This window comes from Antedon mediterranea, chromosome 4 (assembly GCF_964355755.1).
Source record: "Antedon mediterranea chromosome 4, ecAntMedi1.1, whole genome shotgun sequence".
Classification (NCBI taxonomy): domain Eukaryota; kingdom Metazoa; phylum Echinodermata; class Crinoidea; order Comatulida; family Antedonidae; genus Antedon; species Antedon mediterranea.
In genome coordinates this window covers 6,730,852-6,752,188 of record NC_092673.1, presented here as the reverse complement: position 1 = coordinate 6,752,188, position 21,337 = coordinate 6,730,852, and the positions used below count along the sequence as shown (strand labels likewise).

The 21,337-nt window shown below is 33.5% G+C and overlaps 1 protein-coding gene across 2 annotated transcripts in view; it reads right to left on the bottom strand.

Moving 5' to 3' along the window:
• The window catches only part of LOC140047962 (LIM/homeobox protein Lhx3-like), a 40,406-nt gene that overhangs the window by 5,967 nt on the left and 13,102 nt on the right, over positions 1-21,337 (bottom strand). Inside the window, exon 1 of one of the 2 annotated variants that reach the window (XM_072092992.1) lies at positions 5,472-5,858. The exons of the other annotated variant lie outside the window; for it this stretch is intronic. Coding sequence (XP_071949093.1) covers positions 5,472-5,553 — 82 coding nt within the window. The 5' untranslated portion in view covers positions 5,554-5,858. Of the gene's footprint in view, positions 1-5,471; positions 5,859-21,337 lie in introns of those variants that run through there. 2 annotated transcript variants of the gene reach the window in all.

Here is a 21,337-nt window from a genome sequence, read left to right as displayed (position 1 = left end):
GTTACCGTCTGATATTGAAGAGTAAGTTATGTGATCATTAACTGAAAATCGTAGGCTAGAGGCACCTTTTTCTAAATTTAATCATGTGTTGCTTTTCATTATTTTAACCCGTCGGATATGTACAATAGATCGTAATATATTTTAAGTTTGAACAATTATGACGGTATTATCATCCCATAGCTGATAGGCCTATGTATGGAAAAGTAAAAAAAAAGAAAAGACGTGATTTCCGGATTTAGAACAGAATTAATATTATACGTAAGGTGTTAAGCCCTCATTTCAATGCGCGGTTAAAGCCTTTATAGCATTAACCTTTTTTAGAACCGAATATATTAGTACAGTGATGATTATAACCTACATAAATGGAAAAAATTAGAAAAAAAAAACAATGAACTATAAGTGCATTATTTAGTACTTGAATAACACCATATTTGAAAATAATTAGGTGTATTTATTAATAAGTTACATTCACTTATGGAACGAAAGATGAACGAGTGGATGACATCAATGTTAGTGTCAAAGGTCATCACATTCATACTGATCTAATACATAAACTATAGTGCTGTAATAGACCGATAGAAATAAAAACCTTAACAAATATGATCACATGCGATTGGTCGCAAGTTTGACCAACCACAGCGACGATTCCAAAAAAAATTACGTCAAGTTTGTAAGTATTAAAGATATTTTATAATGGAAGTCATCACAGTGGGATGTAATTATCAATAGAAGTAATAATACAACAAAATTCACTGGAAAGAAATAACAAATTGCCCGGGTGTGAAAATAATTAATTCCCAACTTCGGTCACCGGTTATGGAACGCTGCATTATGGCAAGGCCTTCTCGTCGTAATTATCATAGCGCACCATATTTGGGCGTTCCATAACCGCCGGCAGAGGAGGAGCTAATAATAATATACTTTAGTTTCGTAATATGCTTTTCAGAAACATGGTAATAAAAATCATATAAGTGGTAATATCAATAGAAATTGTAAATAATTTAAAGCATAGGCCTACACAAAAATTAGGCTTGTAATAAAAAAAAATATAGGGCATATATTTTAATAATAATGTAATGTTTACATTACACTGTAGTATAAGTATTACCCTTATTCATTACACAGGAAAGCACCCCCCTCCCCCCCCCCCCACCCCACCCTCATATAGGTGTTCTATGAATAGTGTCCCAAAGAATGGCTAAATTTACGTTGCCAAAATATGTTATTTACCATTCGGAACCCATGTTGTAAATAAAATGTTTATAATGATTGTATCTCACTGTCCATATTTTCTTCTTAACCCGACATACAGTATTAAACGTGTTCGGTACTATTTTAAAATTCATCCGAATGTAAAATAAAATATTTAGGCCACGTAAATTTAACCATTTACTATTCTGTTCAATTGCTAACTTCTTTTGTACCTAAAGACAGGTTTCCATGGTAACATTAGTGGATATTCAGTGACGATAATACACTCCTCTATCATGAAAGCCTCATTTAAAAAGATGCTATTGAATAACAGCTTGAAAAAATATAGTTTTTCTTTATGACTGAAACGTACAGATAGAGCAAACGCAGGCCTTGGGCGAGCGGACAGGCGTCGTCAGCACGCGGTTCTCAAGCGTTTTACCCTGGTCCAGCTGCGTAAACAAATAGCAGATACCTCGCTTTCCTAGCCTGCTTAGTAAAACTACTCGCACGGTACGATATTTTTCTTTGACTAAAAACTGTATCCTTGAATAATGTATTGTTGAATTGCATACTTATTTTGCTTCATAATACACCAGAACTGAAATATAACAGTTCAGAGTGATAGATATACGAAAGATAATGCGAACTTGCTGTTTATTAATTCAATAAATACACGATATTATGTCTCTGTTATTATAAATGTGGGTTAGGCGGAACACACACTTTTCTTTCGTGTCTATACATAAATCTAATTCATATTAGGTGTTTTTGTTACACAACTGACTGAATATTCTCAATAATATGTCACTTATATTTCGTGTATTTTTCAGAATATAGGCTTTGGTTACCATTGTTTGTGAGCCCCTATTAAAGGTGGGTGGGGGGGGGGGGGTTGGACACCGGGAGTGGGGAGAGACACCACTTAGAGGAACACATTCCCGTAATATGACTGAGTGGAAAGATTTAAATACAGAACTCAGGAACAGCCATTTGGTGGTACAATTTGTTTGTTTTCCAAAGGTATCTCCTTGATTCCCACCCGAACGACGACGTACAACGCAAATGAGTTGAACAATCACAAGCGACATCGTGATTGGTCAAATTACTTGCGGCGCACTTACGTCAAGTCGTCGCATTCTCGTGTATATCTTAATGTTTGGTTCCCACTAGAAACGCAACATAAGGACGTAACGCAACGTAAAGCTTGGTTCCCACTAGAACGTAACGCAAGGACGTAAACGCAACGCAAGCTTTTTAACCAATGACAAGCGAAGTTATAGACAGTTAAGCGTGGTTCCCACTAGCGACGCAACACAACGACGTAACGCAACGCAAGTGAATTGACCAATCACAAGCGATGGCTTATTCGCTTGTGATTGCTAACTGTCTATAACTTCGCCTGTCATTGGTTAAAACGCTTGCGTTGCGTTTACGTCCTTGCGTTACGTTCACGTCCTTGCGTTACGTTCTAATGGGAACCAAGCTTTAGCAATCACAAGCGAATAAGCCATCGCTTGTGATTGGTCAATTCACTTGCGTTGCGTTACGTCCTTGCGTTGCGTCGCTAGTGGGAACCACGCTTTACGTTGCGTTACGTCCTTGCGTTGCGTCGCTGTGGGAACCAACCTTATGTGGTCAACACGTTTGCGTTGCGTCTACGTCCCTGTGTTGCGTCTCGAGTGGAAAGCTTTAGTCTAAATGTGCACAACACTTTTTTTGATGGTTTACTTCTAATTTGACCTAAACTGTAGACAGTATAACGGATTATAGTCACGAACTATGCATATATTAATCGAACAATTGAACTTAAGTATAAATCTACTCATAATGAACTTATTTAATTTAGTAAACATTTCCATTTCATCGGCTAAGCGTGTACATAGATGTACCGGTACCTATTGTTATACACGTCGTGTTTGGATAAAATGTTTACAATAACTCAATTGCTAATGGGTAATATGATACTTTAATAAAGTCCTCTATAAGTATCTTATATAGACATTGTCAAAAAGTAGAACAAATTAATGATGATAACGATAAATAGAGAAAGCAGTATATACACAAATATTTGGTTTGAAATGAATTTATAATGCGTCTAGGCCTAAAAAAACAAAACGAAAACAAAACAGTGCAGTCACTTTATTTATTCGGCATACATGGGTCATGACTGTGTAAGCTACTAAGCTCGGGTTAACATAGCCAATTAGGGCGTAGGTGGAAGTGTATAGGGGTGCACCCCGACATCCATTCAAGATGGAGGGGCAGGAGATAAAACCGAAATCTTTACCTTTATGACTATTGACCGTCCAAAGGGGTACTTGTGATGGTATCTGATTCTTTCTAAACACAATAGTCCAAATATGACCAAAACATGCCCTACGCTTGATCTCAACCAGCTTAATATGCTCTTACTTAGCTTTTACACAATCGGACGCAGTGCAAGCACGTAACCGAGAGTAATTTGACCAATCACGACGTGAGGATGATCATCTGTGGTAACCAAGTTAGAAGTTCCAGTTGTTGTTGTAAAGAGCGTGCAATTCACGCAAGCTTTCTGTATATTTACCACTGTACCATAATAACATGTTGCCAATCGCGTGTAGCTAGGCCTACCCACAAACGAATGATATATTCTGTACCGTATTGCACGGCGTAACGGTTAGGCTCTACCAGTACCATTAGTATGACGTCATCATATAATATTTATAATATAATATGACAATTTAATATTAAAAGGTGTACAGTATTTGTCTGTATTTAGTTTTCTGTATGTAAGGTCACAGCGTCTTCAAAACCACGTAGCGTAACTAATTATAGCCGAACGTCGTTTTCTGGACGCCTGGGAATAAATGAATAGTCCGTTCATTATAGAGGCCTTGAAAATATTATTCAATTCTGAATATAACTGTAGATCCAATTTGACATTCAATTCAAGACAAACTTTGACACGTGCGTTCAAAAATTGATGAGCACACCACTGTATTACTATTTCTACGCGCGAGGAACTCGCGGCGTGTATTATGCCTCTATACATTTTAACATGAAAAACGCTAATCCGTCCAGTGATATGATGTATATTCATAGGCCTGAAATAATATATTCGTAATCATGCTCATTCAAGTTTTATTCTATTTTTTAAAGAAATGTTTTCATTGATTCAAAATACATTATTATGCCTAACCAGAAATATTGATATAATAAAAAAAACATAACAAATACGAGATACGAAATGCCTATTATCAATGCAACACATCAGCTGTGTACAGACATAATTTGACACAATTCTATAAAGCGATTACGTAATACTAAAATCAACCATTCACACGGATTCTCAAACACTTTAGAATGAATGTTAATGAAGAACAAAAACTTCGCGACAGGTTGCTTATTCTTTAAATCAATGAATCGAAATTGTGGGCATCTGTTTGGTAAAAATTTGTATATGTATTCTGTATTTAATACAATAATTACATTGATAATAAAGATACGTAGATACATAGTTTATGGGTTAAGATACACAGGCGGCCAAAGTGGCTGGTCTTTGTAGTCCTAAGCATAAACATAAAACATATAGGCCTACGGACGCATTACATTAACAAAAAATGACATTTTTAGACAGAAAAAGAAAAAAAAAACAAAGTGAGATAAGCAAAATATTTACAACCCCAATTTTGAAGTAGCAATAGTGGCTAGCAATATGTTTCAAATATCATTTTTTTAATATTGTACTTTAGCATAGGGAGCGAGGTCATGTGATTTTGTTCTAGAGTAGACTGAAGTTTATTCCAGTATGTTGGTCCTTCAATGAAAATAGATTTTTTATTAATTTCTAGTCTACTGTGTGGAATATATATCTTATTTGCGTTTTTTAATGTCTTTAAGCGATTATTTGTAATTTACCAGGAACCCATTGTATTACATGGAAATTACTAAATGCTCAGGCAATGGGTCTAACTGTGAGGCATGACCTTTTACGGGTAAATGTGTTATGGATATATTGCAGTATACCTACTATCATTCCAGTGATGCCGTCCAAATGATTCGAATGCATGGAAAAATGGGTAATATCCATGTAATACAATGGGTTCCTGGTAAATTACAAATAATCGATTATCGATTCATATTGAACACCGGTTGCTTATGGATAATATATGGATATGATATAAATTGATTATACAAGATTGTTTAAGATTTATGTCATAGCATGACCGTTTGTCTATAGGTTAACATAGATACCATTATATACTTGTATGATATATTGAAATATAAGCTCTTACCGATATTAACAACATAGGTACTTGCATCGCTAGCATCTAGAACCTCGCTACTAAGCATAGATGATGGCGTCTCCTGCCGCATCTTCCGTCTTATTATGCATACGCCTCTCGAAAGACAAGGAGAAAACCGTGCTTAGCTCTCTTTGTTCTCTCGTTGTATCTCAAAGGTTTCAAACGTTTAAATAGGCGACTAGATGCAATCCGACTGCCTTAACCGACGTAACTGTTAAGGCCTAGCACTCGAGGATATATTATAGATGTTGATGGTTGATGAGGAGTGTAGTCAGTTAAGTTTTGTCTTCCGCTGAGATTTTGTGAATGGACCATTTCTGTACGATCGAATGCTTGATAAAAGATTTGTCTCATTATGCAGCGAAATATGCAATAGTCGACTTCATGCACAGCGGGCATTCAAGCGTACAAAAACAGTCAATCAATGCTAAACGCCTTCTGATTGGTCGACACGGCACGATTCTATAGAGAAGGCTTCATTCCAACCAATCAATACAGGAAACTGTGTTATATGGCTCGTGCCAGTCGTACTTAGCATGTGCTGTACTGTTTACAACTAGAAGGCAACAAAGGTCTAACACCGGGCTTTGTTAGTGCACGCGTCGTGGTTTGCTTCCAGATTTTCCACACCTTTCTAAGCCCAACTTAAAAAAGAAGGGGAACAAAGGCGCACCTAGTGCAACTTTATGGACTAGAAAATAGGCTTTCGCCTAAGACGATTAGGGGGACAATTAAGCTAACAAAACATGATCGATGTCACCTTCAGACTGCTATTCATAAGGCCGTTAGTTTTTGGAAAGTTGTTCACAAACGAACAAAGCGAAGAGGATACTATTTAGTTCGTAATGATAGTGAATATTAATTAACATAACAGTTATTTAAGTGATTGATTACCTGAAGTTCACAATGACAAACTAGGACAATGTAGCAAAACAAGATTACGTTTGATTCCACAAAAAAATACGTTACTGTCTCAATGTTTTAGGCACGTGATATATATCAAAAACATTCTAATTAGTATAGAGCACATTTCTGGGGCCCCGTGAACTAAAATAGCCGGACGTCCTTTAACTAAAGCTTAAGAATAAAACGTTGTATTCTCTTGATGTCTATGTTCTTGCAGCGGCACTGTCACTGTAATAAGTTAATGATAAATATTATTAATTCAACTGGACTGGACGCAAACATGTTGTGTTTACTTAGTATCATTGTAGTACTCAAAGGATACAATATGTGATGAATAAGACTTGTGCGGTCGATGAGGGATAAAGAGATGGCGTCGGGCTATTTTGTCCAGATTGTGTGAGCATGATAAATAGGCATATGCAAATCCGGGGGAGGGGGGCTCTATCTCCTCCCCCCGCCCTCTCCCACTCCCACTTAACTTTTGAACATTTTAATGGAAACGATAGGACAAAGTAATCAGTTCCACACTTAATGTTACAATAGTTAGGCCCTGGCTTGCCCTATCTAAATCGATACCTATAGTATTAATATACGTCCGAATAGCCATTCCGAGGTGTACCCGGTGGAGTAACTGTACCGTAAGCAGTACGCATTAACGGAGTAAACGATGACCAAATTAGGGTATAAAGAACGCGTTGTTTATTTTACGTTGGTTTATATAGTTATATTAACGTCTGTATTGATATTTTACTTTCATGCCTCTAACGAAAAATAAACGTTGGAAAAGTAAACGATTTGTGGGCGTGGGGAGGAGAGGTGCGTGGTAGTAATTTCTACATATAATATAAACTTAATTTTCAGTGTTTATCATTATTCACAGGTTTATCCATGATCGTCTTTGTAGGATGTAACAGGTAGGGTAAATTAATTTTAACAAAATAACATTATTTTGGTCTCAATTAAAAACCCATACGATAAAACTTTCTAGTTTTATTTTGTTATAGGTTTGTGGGGAAAAAACCTATTTCAAACAAATTGCACCCTGGGATGAATAAAATATAATGCTGTATGAGAAAGCAGAGAATTGAGTATACTGTGCCTGATTTGTTTATATATATATATATATATATATATATATATATATATATATATATATTCTATTAATTCTAAATTAAAGGCATGTTGCTTTCTTCGTGACAGAATACTTGATAATACTATTACTATAAAATGAAGAAAACACCATAACGTCGTGCAGACGTTTCTCCGCCCTCTATAAATGAATTTCTCCGACTCAACAAGAGTTAATAAATAAATGCAAAACTATTTTCAGTCAACGAACGAGGGAAATGCTTTAGAAATGTGTTTCGTTGAATAACAATGAGCAGTTATATTATGTATGTTTTGACAATAATCTAATTTATTTATTATGCGAATGCAACCTCTACATGTGTAGGCCTACGTTGTAATTTATAAACTAATACTTCTTCTAGCGAAAACTGTTTAAAAGTTAAAAAGGTACATTATTTGCCAGAAGCGAGCATAGACATGAGCTTAAACGGGTCTTATTACATTAATGTAATTTGGGCCTACATATCAAGTAATAAATAATGCCAGACCTATAACAATTGTTTATAATAATAAATTGAAGATATGTTTTGTTGTGATATTACGTTTGATAATTCACTCGCACTCATTGGGTCTTATATCACGTGACGCTTTAAGTAGCTAATCTCATATTTTTCGTTTGAAAAAAACATATAAGAGTACTTGATGGTTTATTTTCACTAACAAACAGCGGATAGAATCCATTTTGCTGAGCCAGCTAGCAGACGGTAGAACAAATATGTTTGAATTTCTAAAAGGCACGGGTGAAGTGGTCTAGAAGTAAGAGGCTCATCGCGCTGCGCATTGTGTAGTCTCGTTCAACATAAAACGACATTGCTTTCTAAGGCATCAATTAAGCCAAATTTAGGACAAAACCAGGACGTTTTAAGTGTTAAAAAGTCCTGAAGCGTAAGAGTTCATTCAGCCTCAGATAAAATGAATCACTCATGAAGAAGATACGAGCGAGGCGATTTGACAGGCCAACAGCGAACACTTTTTTGACAATGAACTATTATAATATATCGTACATTCGCCTCGGATAATGCACAAGAAGATAACAATTTGCTTCATAAGTAAAATAGATTGTAACTTCGAAAAATGACAACAACGAAATGAAAAAATATTAATTCACGTTTCGAGTTCAATAACGAACGTTTATAGCTTCACGGTTGTCGTTTTTTTAATGTTCGGTCTCTTCCTCTTCTATGTTGTTTTTTTGTGGGTTTTTAAGTATTCCTAACCACACATCCTATAATCAAGGAGTTCCTCATCAGTAAGGAAGAATAAAACAAATGCATAATGTATAATAATAATTTTTTTATAAATTAAAACATAATTTAAATTTTTTTTTATTTTAGATATCAAGAATCTGTAGCTCTCGTTAAATTTTCTGCAAAACGTTGTTTGTGCTAAGATAATATAATACATTTGAGCAGTTAGGCCTATTTTATTCACGAATTGACGGCTCTAAACTACCGTGATTTTCATACGCTTAATTCAACATGTGGCAGGCGGCCGATGAGTAATTTCACCGCCTAGCGATATAATAGTGCTCGTAACATACAGTCAAGTTAATGAAATCCACGGTTCCCACCTGTACCCCGTCAGATAGTACTGTTGGTAATTAGGCTATAGTCTGCCCGTTTACTGATAGGTTCAGAGACTTAATGATGTGGCTAGGAAGAATTCCTTTTGTATGCAGAATCGACTCCATCATTAAGAATAAATTACTGTCTATAACGGTACAATTGTAAGAAGACAGATTATTAATAATTGCCCGTGTACTGTCCGTGTATACAATAAACAAAACATTAGACTATACAGAGACCTACATTTTAACAAAACAATTTCAATTTCTGTGAAACAGTTCGTACTGTATTGTTCTAATAAGACATAGGCCTAGATGTAATCTCAAGTCATGTTTAGCTTACACTGAATAGTAGAAAATATTACAACATGATTATACCTAGTTAACACTCTGTATAAAATGACGAATGTTAAATCAGTCTAAACAATGTAATACAATTTCCTTTTTTCTTCTTTAGTATTTAAAGTTAAAAACAATTTTCCCATACGGTATTATCTAGCGTTAACAATGGTGCTTGTGATTAGTTGTGGGCATTTTCACATTTTACTGTACCATTTTGTGTCAGATTCTGTACCAAAACTGTCAGATTTGTAAGGCCTAGATTACTGTTTAAAAACAATCAATCAACTCTTAAGGAAACATCGAGACACAATAAACACAATTGAACCATGTACATGGTATATATTGTTCTTCATAATTAAACCTTACAATTATTGTTCCCAAATGGTTTATGTTTTTTAATACAGGAGTCGGGGGCTAACCCTCAATCGGTTCCAAATATTTTGTAATAAAATATTTAATACTAAATTTAGCTCCGCCCTTTTCTCTCTCTTTCTTTCTAATCTCAGCTGGCTAAATGACCATCATTAATCGATCGAATATAATTGGTATGTAATTATTTGGTTTGTACAAATTAGTCATGTGTTCGATTTCCTTCACTCTTGTTAGTTTTGTTGACCAAAAAAAAAGTAACTATCAACCGATATATTTTTATCGTGACAGATTGATTGATCACGTGACGTACTGCTTGGTCGACAAGCTTGCTGTCTCTGTGTGTCTTATCTTGAATGTTGAGATTGATGCATGTGTTTCAAAAGTTAGATTTCCGTTTTGTTTCAATAAACCAAACAGCACTATCCGATATACCATCTCAACTGCACTATTTTAGAGTGGCCTATACTATTTAATTTAAGCTCTTCTCGTATACAGTTATGAACTTAGGAGTGTCGTCTTCTGGTCAGTTATATCCTTCCATATGGTTATATATATATTCTCGGTTAATACGGCTAGATATATAATTCAAAATTAACTAGGCCTAATTCAGATATCTCATTATATACCCTATAGCTGCAAATATAACTTTCAACTAGTAAGTCTATAAACATATTAATTATTTATTAATTTCCAAGAAAATACTAATCATCTTGAAATTAAATGTGACGAAACTCATCAAGTTTACGATGTATATCGAACATTCACCAGAATAAAATTGTCGATGCACCTGATGTTAATGAAATTAAAAATTGAAATATCCTACATTAGAAGACCTCCTTTTGGAACCCCCAATCAAGTTGAGACTCTAAGGGGACACACTATCACGTGAAACGAGCGACTGGCATTGCAACATTACGACCAACCACTACTTAGGTTACATTCCTACATGTCCCGACTATATTTTGTGTATTGATTATTATTATAGTATTATTGTATATTAAGTGCAAGGTCTCCTTAGAGTTATAGGCCTAGTATATCATTATAGCCTCCAACGAAAAAATAAACTGTTTTTTATACATTTTACATTCTTAATCCTTACAAGATTGTAGATCATTATAATATTATTAGTCGAATATATATTTTAGGTGTTTTGCCATTGAATCAAATACCGTTGTAGCATGTACTGTATACAAATTATCACTATTTACTTAGGTCCCATTATACGATGTCTTAAATATCGAATGTGAAAGATATTGACAAAAAGTCACACAGTGAAGTATACGATTGTAAAGAAATCAAATATTCGTTTACCCAACGGGCCAATTTAAGAGATTTTACGCTAACAATTAGTCGAGTTAACTTAATTACCACGAGAAAGAGCAACGGAGCGGAACATTTTAACATCATTACGCCTCTCATATACGTTTTGTTTCGGTTTACACTGCACTCGGTCAAACACAGATTAACGTGGCTAGATTTTACTGTATGTAAACGACTTAAGTTCAGTGCCTTTAGAAATAATAATAATAATAATAATCGTAGACATTATTAAGTTTACAAATCATAATATCGCCGACATTCTTTAAATAAATCAATGTATTTGTGTTATATTATTTAAATTCAACTCTAATTTTTGTTGCAATTCCAAAATATAGTCAATAATGAAATGGCATGGCCGAAAAATATAAATACATTTTTATTTTATTTATTTATTTTATGTCTTTAGGCAATGTGGCCAAGGATTACCAATAGTGAATTAATCACTGTCCTATCAGATAGGTGGTAATCCCCCTGATACAGAGGCTATTGTGTGAACCAGTTCACCGGGGTAACCCCCTACTCTTTTTTCGAATAATGAACTGGGTTCTTTAAAGTACACACAGGTTATAACTGTGTACACTGGACCTACGGTTTATAGTCCTTATCCGAGAAGACTTGTTCCACCACCAGAACTAGGAGCGAGTCGGCCTCGAACCCTTGCCGATGTTGTTGTTGGCTCTTTAGGTACGATAAACGGCGCCCCTGCCTTAACCGCTCGGCCATATAACAATTTTTTTTTAATGGAATTATAATTTAATAATTTGTTAATTTTCAGATTAATGATTAATTTATAGATAATTATATGTCTTAATACTGTGGTAGAGCGAGCAGTTAATATATTTTTGTTATTATGCCTCCTTTGGCATTTTTTAATTAGGACGATTTTAATCATTTGAGAGCAAATCACGTGATTAATTGATTTAATACTATTAGATATTACAATTAATTATTTTGTTGTTGTATTGCTTTCAACCAGACCTTTTTTGATAGATAGACCTATAACAATTTTAAACCGTATAGGCCTATTTTAGAATAAAGATTTAAAATTGTATACACTATTTATAAAATTGTATAATTATTTTATAAAATAAACTTCAGTAGGCCTAAATAGTCCTCTTTCACTGCTTCCCATATTATTTCCTTTTAGGCCTAAGGCTTTTAAATATGGAGTAAAATTATAAACAAATCAAAAATATTTGTTACCATTAATTATCATTATTATCCTTATTTTAAAACACGTATGTTTAAAGCCCGTTGTATATCCCGTAATATTCTTAGTTGCTAGTTTAGGCCTAATATTTTGTTTACTTTGTGTGATTTTGTCTGTATTTCCTTTAAGCGGTGAACTTTGTTTACTGTTTAGTTGGGAAAAGAAACAAATACACAAGTATACATAAGTACAGAAAAAAATGCTTAAGGCCTAATTATAAATAGACCTAAATTTACCGTTAAAATTAAATATATAGTATTATTAAGTAAATAATAAAGTAAACCCCTCTTATCATTAGCCTATTTAAAACAAAACTCCATAAGTTGTTTAATTTTAAACTAATAAGCCCTCACAAAAATTGTCTAGACTGACTATTCAAAACTTCCGTTTTATCTTCGACACATTCACAGTATTTTCACAATGTATTAATAAATAATATTGGCATATATGTAAAACACACAGTGATAAATCATATTATATCATACTGCTATTAGGTTAATAGTGAAATAACCCGGCGAGCAAAAACATGAATATAAATGGTGATAATTATGTGTGATAATACGATGTACGTGTTATTTATGTCGGATACAATTAAGAGTTAGCGATGAAAATTACAAATTGATCCGTAAACTTGACGAGTTATAAGCAATCGAAAACTCATCAACTTTCCAATATTTATATTTGACATTTGTATATAGGTGTTCAATAATAATTAAATTGTTTTATTGTTAAGTATTATCTTGTAATCATCATCAACGTTCTTTTCAAATAATATTTTCAAACACTATTAACTGTTTTACTGAATTAATACAAAAATATTATTTCGTAATAGCACTATCTTGAAAGTTGCAAAATTATAATAGGCAATAGTTGCTTATTAGTTTATTGTAGGCCCATTCATCTATATATAAATTTACGTAAGGGCAAAATTCGGTAAATCGCGCGTTATTTCTAGAATGTTTACTCGATGGTTTTACTGTCATTCTTATAATTAGCCACCAGTTTTTTTTAATGATGGACAGTGATGAATAATTACGTCATTTTTACGTTTATTACAACGATTCCTAATATTATTAGTATTATTTAAATGCATGTTATCCATTTCTAATACTTACAAAATATTGATAGGGTTTAGACATTGAATTTATGAAAATAGACAAAGTAAGAACAATAATTGTTATGAAGAACTGTATATTCAAAACGTCTTTTCCCCTCTGAGTGATATTTTAAAGGTAAAGGTTATATCAAAAAAAAATAATTATATTCCAAATTTGATAATTTGTTTATCTTTGTCATTTTATTGGTTGTTTTTGTATCGCATGTCTATTTTCTCATTTCAACGATTGTTTTACGAAAGTAGTACTCTCAGCTCTCTAGACACTTAAGAGAAATATAGAAAAAAATTTCGGCGGCCTATAGGCCTAACTGCACCAATCGTCTCTATGAAACCTAACATTCGATTTTTAGCATACAAGTAAAGAATACAAAAATGTTTAAATAGTCCTATACTTAGTAAATATAGTTTTGCCATCGATTAGATAAATTTGATTTTCTACAAATGAGTATAGACTCAATATGTACGAATATCAGCCACCAACCCCCATAATCACTGATACTATTTTACTAAATAATACTAATAAATCGTTAAAGCTTAGCTTATTTTCAAATGGGCCAACATCACTCATTGTAACTGCACTGAGGCAACCAACTAACAAAAAGTATAATATGCTCATATTTATGGATGCTAAATGATACTAATATATCGTACGTCGCTGTGCAAGAAAACACGACAGTAATAATGATAAAGAGCATATAACATATGCATTTACAACAGTTAGCCAGAATGGGTTGTTGTAAACCCGAAATGTCGAATTTGTACTTTATCATACTTCTAGTCAATTGGCAATATACATATAGACTAATATATATGTTTATTATTTATAACGGTACTATAACATTTGTATTATTTTATAGGCATTTCAATGATGCAATCATCAATAAGGCTACAATGTAACAATGCAAATAAATAGGTTTAATATACACAGAATAAGTAAAATTGTTTTGGAGGGATGTTCTCTGTTATCAGTGTTGAGAAACTCATACTATATTAAATTTTGTTTTATTTTACGGTCACTTAAACGATATCATGACGATCACGATGACAGAACATTGTAATAAATGCATTGCGCGGCTGTCACGAGTCTATTGTATTACCAGCAAATAACATAAGTTGACACAAAGTGCCACATCCGGGGTATCTTTAGTATCAGAAGAATATTTATTTAATAATAACATATTTATCCAGGATTATTAAAAAAAAAATAAAAAATAAAAATAAATAAAAATAAAAACACAAAACAAATTGGCCGAAAAAAGGTGTTAGTTAGTTAGTTAGTTTGAAATGAGATCGATATCTTGATTTAAATGAAGAAATTGTTGAGAATAGTTAATTTAAGTTGGTAGGTTATTCCATATTTACAATGTTGCTTAATTTCTGTATTTTCCAATTCCACACAACTGCCCTAACTAATTTGAATTCAATTTGAGAAGACTCTCTTTCATAAACCACCATACCTGCTAAAACACCTAATTCATCCGAAGTTAACGTTAACCATGGAGAAATGTTAATCCCAACAAAAAAGGGGTGTGTGTGGCGGGGGGGGGGGGGAAGGGAGGTGGTGTTAAATATTATTTGCTGAAGGCCTAAAACGGACGAGGTCACAGAGTGGTGAATGACATTCGTCTAACTAAACTGGGCAGATATCAGCTAAAGTATAACAACTTATAAAACAATAATATTGCATTGAATCTTCTCCAACAGCACGATTTGCCTTTGTCCTGTAAGTAAGATTTCAATCATGATAAATTTGCAAATGAACTAGTCATGAAGAATCTTTTGGCCTTATTATATGATTTATCTTTCACCGCAAAGCTTTTGCATGCAAAATACTAATTTGTCTTTATCTCATCGACGTTAAATCTCGCTCATTTAATGCACGGACAATGAAACAAATACTTGTTATACTGTATATCATTGTTCTGATATAAATGTGTTTATTTTATAATAATTATAAACTATTTCTATGACACAGCACCACTGTTTTTTATTTGTAGGCATGATACTGTAGGAAAATTAATAAAAAATCGTTGGATTTTAAGATCTTTATAAGATTTTAAAACATCTCTCCTTAAAAACATACTATAGGCCTAAATAGTTTCAACTCTTTTAGCAATTTCTTTTCCAAAGCAATCACCTTTTGAGAGATGGCCTGTTCTCATAAGCGACCACATCTCGTAAGCTAAAACATTACGTAAACCTTGGTTCCCACTAAAGCTTGGTTCCCACTAGAACGTAAACGCAAGGACGTAAACGCAACGCAAGCGTTTTAACCAATGACAAGCGAAGTTATAGACAGTTAGCAATCACAAGCGAATAAGCCATCGCTTGTGATTGGTCAATTCACTTGCGTTGCGTTACGTCCTTGCGTTGCGTCGCTAGTGGGAACCACGTTTAAAAGACGCAACGCAAGGACGTAGACGCAATGCAAGGACGTAGACGCAACGCAAGCAAGTTGACCAATCACTTTATTTTTTTAATAATCCATCGTTTTTTATTGGTCAAATCACTTACGTTGCGTTACGTACTTGCGTTGCGGGAACCAAGCTTAACAAATCACCAGCCTTTCAAAAGTGGCCGTCTCTTTTAAACTACCACATCTCGGAAGCTAAAACCTCTCGTAACCAACCACCGTTCGTAAGCGACAACCTCTTAAAATCATTTTTATGACCTGATTGTTTTTTTCATATTTACCACCACCAGTTCGTCGCCTTCTTTTCGTTCGTGTACATTTGTGGATCAGCTTTGTAGTTATAAGCCGATTATGGCTGTCGTTCTTACAAGATTAAAATTTACATAATGTACCGTACTGTATGATCTCCGTATTATGAATCCATCTAAATTCTCATAATTCATACGATAATATTCATGTTTTTCTGTATGACTTTGTAATCCAAAAGCGAACAAAAATCAGTCAAAGTACATTACATATGATAATAATACATAAATAATAATTGAATAAGAATAAATTGTCTTAGATGGACAAATTTATTATTATTATTATTATTATTTATTTTGTTAAAATTTACTCATGATATTACTCATATATTTTTGTATGCGATATTCGTTTGGTCATGAGGAAAGGGTAGAGTATTAGAAGAATGAAGCGTGTTTCTGCTAGCAGGATCACGTTAAAAAGACAGATCTATTTTACCAAATTGAAAGCACAAATGTTGTTTTAGAAGACCCCATTACACTTTGGAGTCTGGACGAGTATCCTAATTCTGGACCATTTTAGACCGTATGACTATGGTAAATGAGGCCGCCAACTGGAAACTGCATAATTGTTACCGGTACCTTCGCCAAGGAGGTTATATTAGTGTCTGCGATATTTGTTTAGCATTTACATGTGAACATTATTTTGTGCGCACCTACTGCGCAGGGTACGGCCCGGGTCGCGATAGACCTGACATTTTTATCTTTTTTAATCCCGGCAAGCTGCAACTCTCTGGTTGTTGATTTGGGTTAACACTGTTGTTATAAGATGGACCTAACTCTACATTACTCGAATGTTACAAGTTCCGCTTTAAAAGCTGTTATGGCAGTCATCATGGGGGCCTATACAGTACGGATATTCCCTGCTTATTTGATACCATTCAAGTTAATAATGCAGTTAGAATATGCAATATCGGTTATATAATATAGCTAGGGGCCTAATTAATGTTCGTCCGTATATCTAGGTATACTGATATGTTTGATATTCTCCTGCATTGAAGAATGACCGAGAAAAAGTTGGTAATTTCCATGGCCTATGATTTATAATTGTGTATTTAAATTTTGTAAAACAAAATTGGAAAGTAGGAGTTGAAATCAGTGTTGACAAGTAACAAACTATCTTGTGTATAGTACTTTTACAGTGGTTAATATTATGCTATCAACGTATTTTCATCTTGACTGTTGAGAGCACCACTCTTTAGTAGAGAGGCTTGTTACAACACTTCACCTTGATGACGTCATTTAAAATATAAGTGCTGCGCTAATCGGGTAGGAACAACAGAAATAGTTGTCCATTCAATAAATAAACTATAGTATATTTCATATGCCTAATGGTTCATTTAAAATAAAATAGAGAAATATTACTTCCTAGAGATATAAGTCTATTTGAAACAATTATGACCTTAAAGGTCACAGTAGACATTTACAATGTTACAATAAAACATAACGAATTGTTTTGTTGGAAAATATATGTATTGGGTACAAATACTTATTATTCACATATAATACTTACTTTAGATAATAAATCATGGAAAAAAATATGTTCTGGAAAATTTAGACATAACCAGAGTACTGAATGTTACTCGAGTACTTATAGAAACACAGGCCTACTAGAATCATTCTCTACAAACTAATGATAGACAGAGCTTAAAGATCTACACTATCAAACAAAAGTGCACAGATACCCTGTCCATTATGGGCATATACCATTTTTTGTCGCATTAAGTTAGTGACAGAGCTTTATGACGTGTATTTTTAAAGTTTGATTATTTGAATGATACTAAAATACACAAAGCTTGAATTTCATGTGCGTAAGTGTGCTGACTATTTACACGACCACTAGTCTAACTATTTACAATGTTTGATATTTGAAGCGATATCGCATTACATGCAACAGATACACAACACTCGGCGTAAAGTCAACACTAACATTCACAAATTTAATTATAACCGAAATTCTGACACCAAAAACGATAACGAGATTTTATTAAGCAGTAAGATTAGAAATAAATTGGCATTTGATTGTAATGTTATCCCTGACTTTAAGCGACTTCCACGCCAAGTTTGACTAATTATGTTCTCTTGTATTTATTACATTAAAATAATATTGTATCTGGAAGAGCAAATACAGCCTTCTGTTGAACATGCATGTACTTATGTACGCGCGCGCCTATGTTTGCTCCACCCGACGACCTCTAGTATGCGCTTTTTGATACTCTATGAACTCTGCAACCTCTGTTGAATGTTTTGTATTCCAGTCAGTTTGATAACTATGTAATATAATTGGCCTAGCTAAATTAGGAAAATATACCGTTTTTAGTTATTGCTTTCCTCATTTTAAAGTAGAAGTTTCCAGCTTTGGACGTTTTTAAGTGACAGTATACCGTACCGTATCTTACAAAATACCGTATTACAACTGTAACGTATATTTAATATTTTAACAACAATTGGGAGGTTTACATTTTTTCTGTGACTAACCATAACTTTTTTCTCCATGGACTAACCAACTAAAATTATAGTAAGGTTTATAAAAAAAGTATATAATGAATAAACTCATTTTTTCGTATCTACCGGTACTCCTTATGATTAACAACTATCATTAAAATAACTGTTTTTCGAGCACACTGTAGGCCTACATTTACTTGTGTTTGAATCAAATGCTTTCACGTACTAACGACGTTTAAAACACCTAAATATTTGTCCAAGTGAACACCATACTCCTTTAACATTAATATGAATACATTTTATACAGTCAGTGATAGTGAACCCACTACTTTGAACACAAAATACAGTAACAGATTTAACGCTTTACACATTTTCCGTATGGACAGTATGTATCTTAGCTCTTGTAAAAATAACTGTGTATCTAGCGTTTCTAAAGGCAATTTACTCAAATAATTAGAGTAAAATGTGAAGTGGCCATCGGCAGCGATCGGTCAAAATACTGACATGTTTCATAGACTGTGTAATATTTTGTTTTGTATTCAAATACATTGTGGAAAGCTGTCGTTTAAATTAAACAAAACGAATTTCTAATATTTAATGATTGTTATTATTATTATAAAATATATTATTAGTTTATGTAACTTTTATGTTTCTTTTTCGTATTTAATGTTATATCTTGAACTTAAAGTCTTTCTGACAGATGACTTCATGGTTGTAAGTGATGATTTATGATAATGGTTGTGGTGGTAATTTATGATAATGGTGGTGATTTATGATAATTGGTGGTGATTTATGATAATGGTGTTGATTTATAATAATGGTTGTAGTGATGTATGATATCGGTGCTGACTTATGACAATGGTTGTGGTGGTGATTTATGATAATGGTTGTGGTGGTCATTTAAGATAATGGTGGTGATTTATGATAATGGTGATTTATGATAATGGTTGTGACTTATGATATTGGTTGTGGTGGTAATTTATGATAATGGTGGTGATTTGTGATAATGGTGGTGATTTATGATAATGGTTGTGGTGGTAATTTATGATAATGGTGGTGATTTGTGATAATGGTGGTGATTTATGATAATGGTTGTGGTGGTGGTGATTTATGAAATGATGGTCATTTCTGATTATGGTTGTAAGTATTGATTTATGATAATGGTAGTAATAATGGTGGTCATTTAAGATAATGGTGGTGATTTATGATAATGGTTTGTGGTGGTGATTTATGATAATGGTAGTGATAATGGTGGTCATTTAAGATAATGGCGGTGATTTATGATAATGGTTTGTGGTGGTGATTTATGATAATGGTAGTGATAATGGTGGTTTATGGTAATGGTTGTGGTGATGTATGATATCGGTGCTGATTTATGACAATGGTTGTGGTGGTGATTTATGATAATGGTTGTGGTGGTCATTTAAGATAATGGTGGTGATTTATGATAATGGTTGTGGTGGTAATTTATGATAATGGTGGTGATTTGTGATAATGGTTGTGGTGATAATTTATGATAATGGTGGTGATTTGTGATAATGGTGGTGATTTGTGATAATGGTTGTGGTGGTAATTTATGATATTGGTGGTGATTTATGGTATTGGTGGTGATTTATGTGGTGATTTATGATATTGGTGTTGATGTATGATAATGGTGTTGATATAGATAATGGTGTTGATATAGAAAATGGTGGTGATTTATAATAATGGTGGTGATTTATTACAATGGTTGTGGTGGTGATTCATGATGATTTTGAATAGTGGTGATTTATCATGATATTGATGATTTTAAGGTGATGATCTAAGTTGATGAAAATGGCATGATGGTTTATTATGATTCATTGATGGATGGTTTTGGGTGTGGGTGATACCCTATGTATCGATAGTGTTGACGGTGCAGTAATCTATTATACGAGTTGCTAGTGATACGGAAATGAATATAAAAGGGTAATGCGATATATAACTTATTCCATTCTCGGATTCATAGAATACGACTTAAATTTCAAATTAATTAAAATGTAGGATATATCTTAACCTTGCCTAACCACATATATATACTGCGGCTTCCTGTTATTAACATTTCATTTATGACAGTAGCCTGCAAAAATATTCAATAATAATATTAATAATAACCAATGTAAACATGTTATTATTTGTAGACACGGATTAGGTCTACAGTAACGTCCGGATTCGGTATATCAATGGTAACTATAGAATAGAATTTCATTTTATGGAACGAACCTTCTCCTTCAACAAGAGATATCCCGTTTAGAAAAAAAAATTATATGGCATAATATTTCATAATTTACTATTTCTTATGCAAGTTGGTGTTAAGCTATAGATTAGTTTCTTTTAACTAAATCTTTTTATCTTTTGTCAATGATGTTTATGTTGTTTTGTTGGCAATAAAGTAAAGTAACTTAGGAGGGCCTGCGTTTATATATGTCTGGCATTAATGATAAATGTTATGAACGTGTCGTCATCAACCCAATTCTCAGTGCTATAGGCCGATCTCCACATACAAACAATATTTGCCCAGTATCATAGGATTAATGTAATGTATGCATCCAATTTGTATTAAATATGGTGCCTGTATCATGTAAGGTTAGGTTAAGGGTTGGGTTAAGGGTTAGGTTAAGGGTTAGGTTATAATGATACTATATAGAGGATACGTGTGAGACACAAATATTCCTATGATAGGCCAATAGGATAAATCTAAACACAGTACCGAGAAT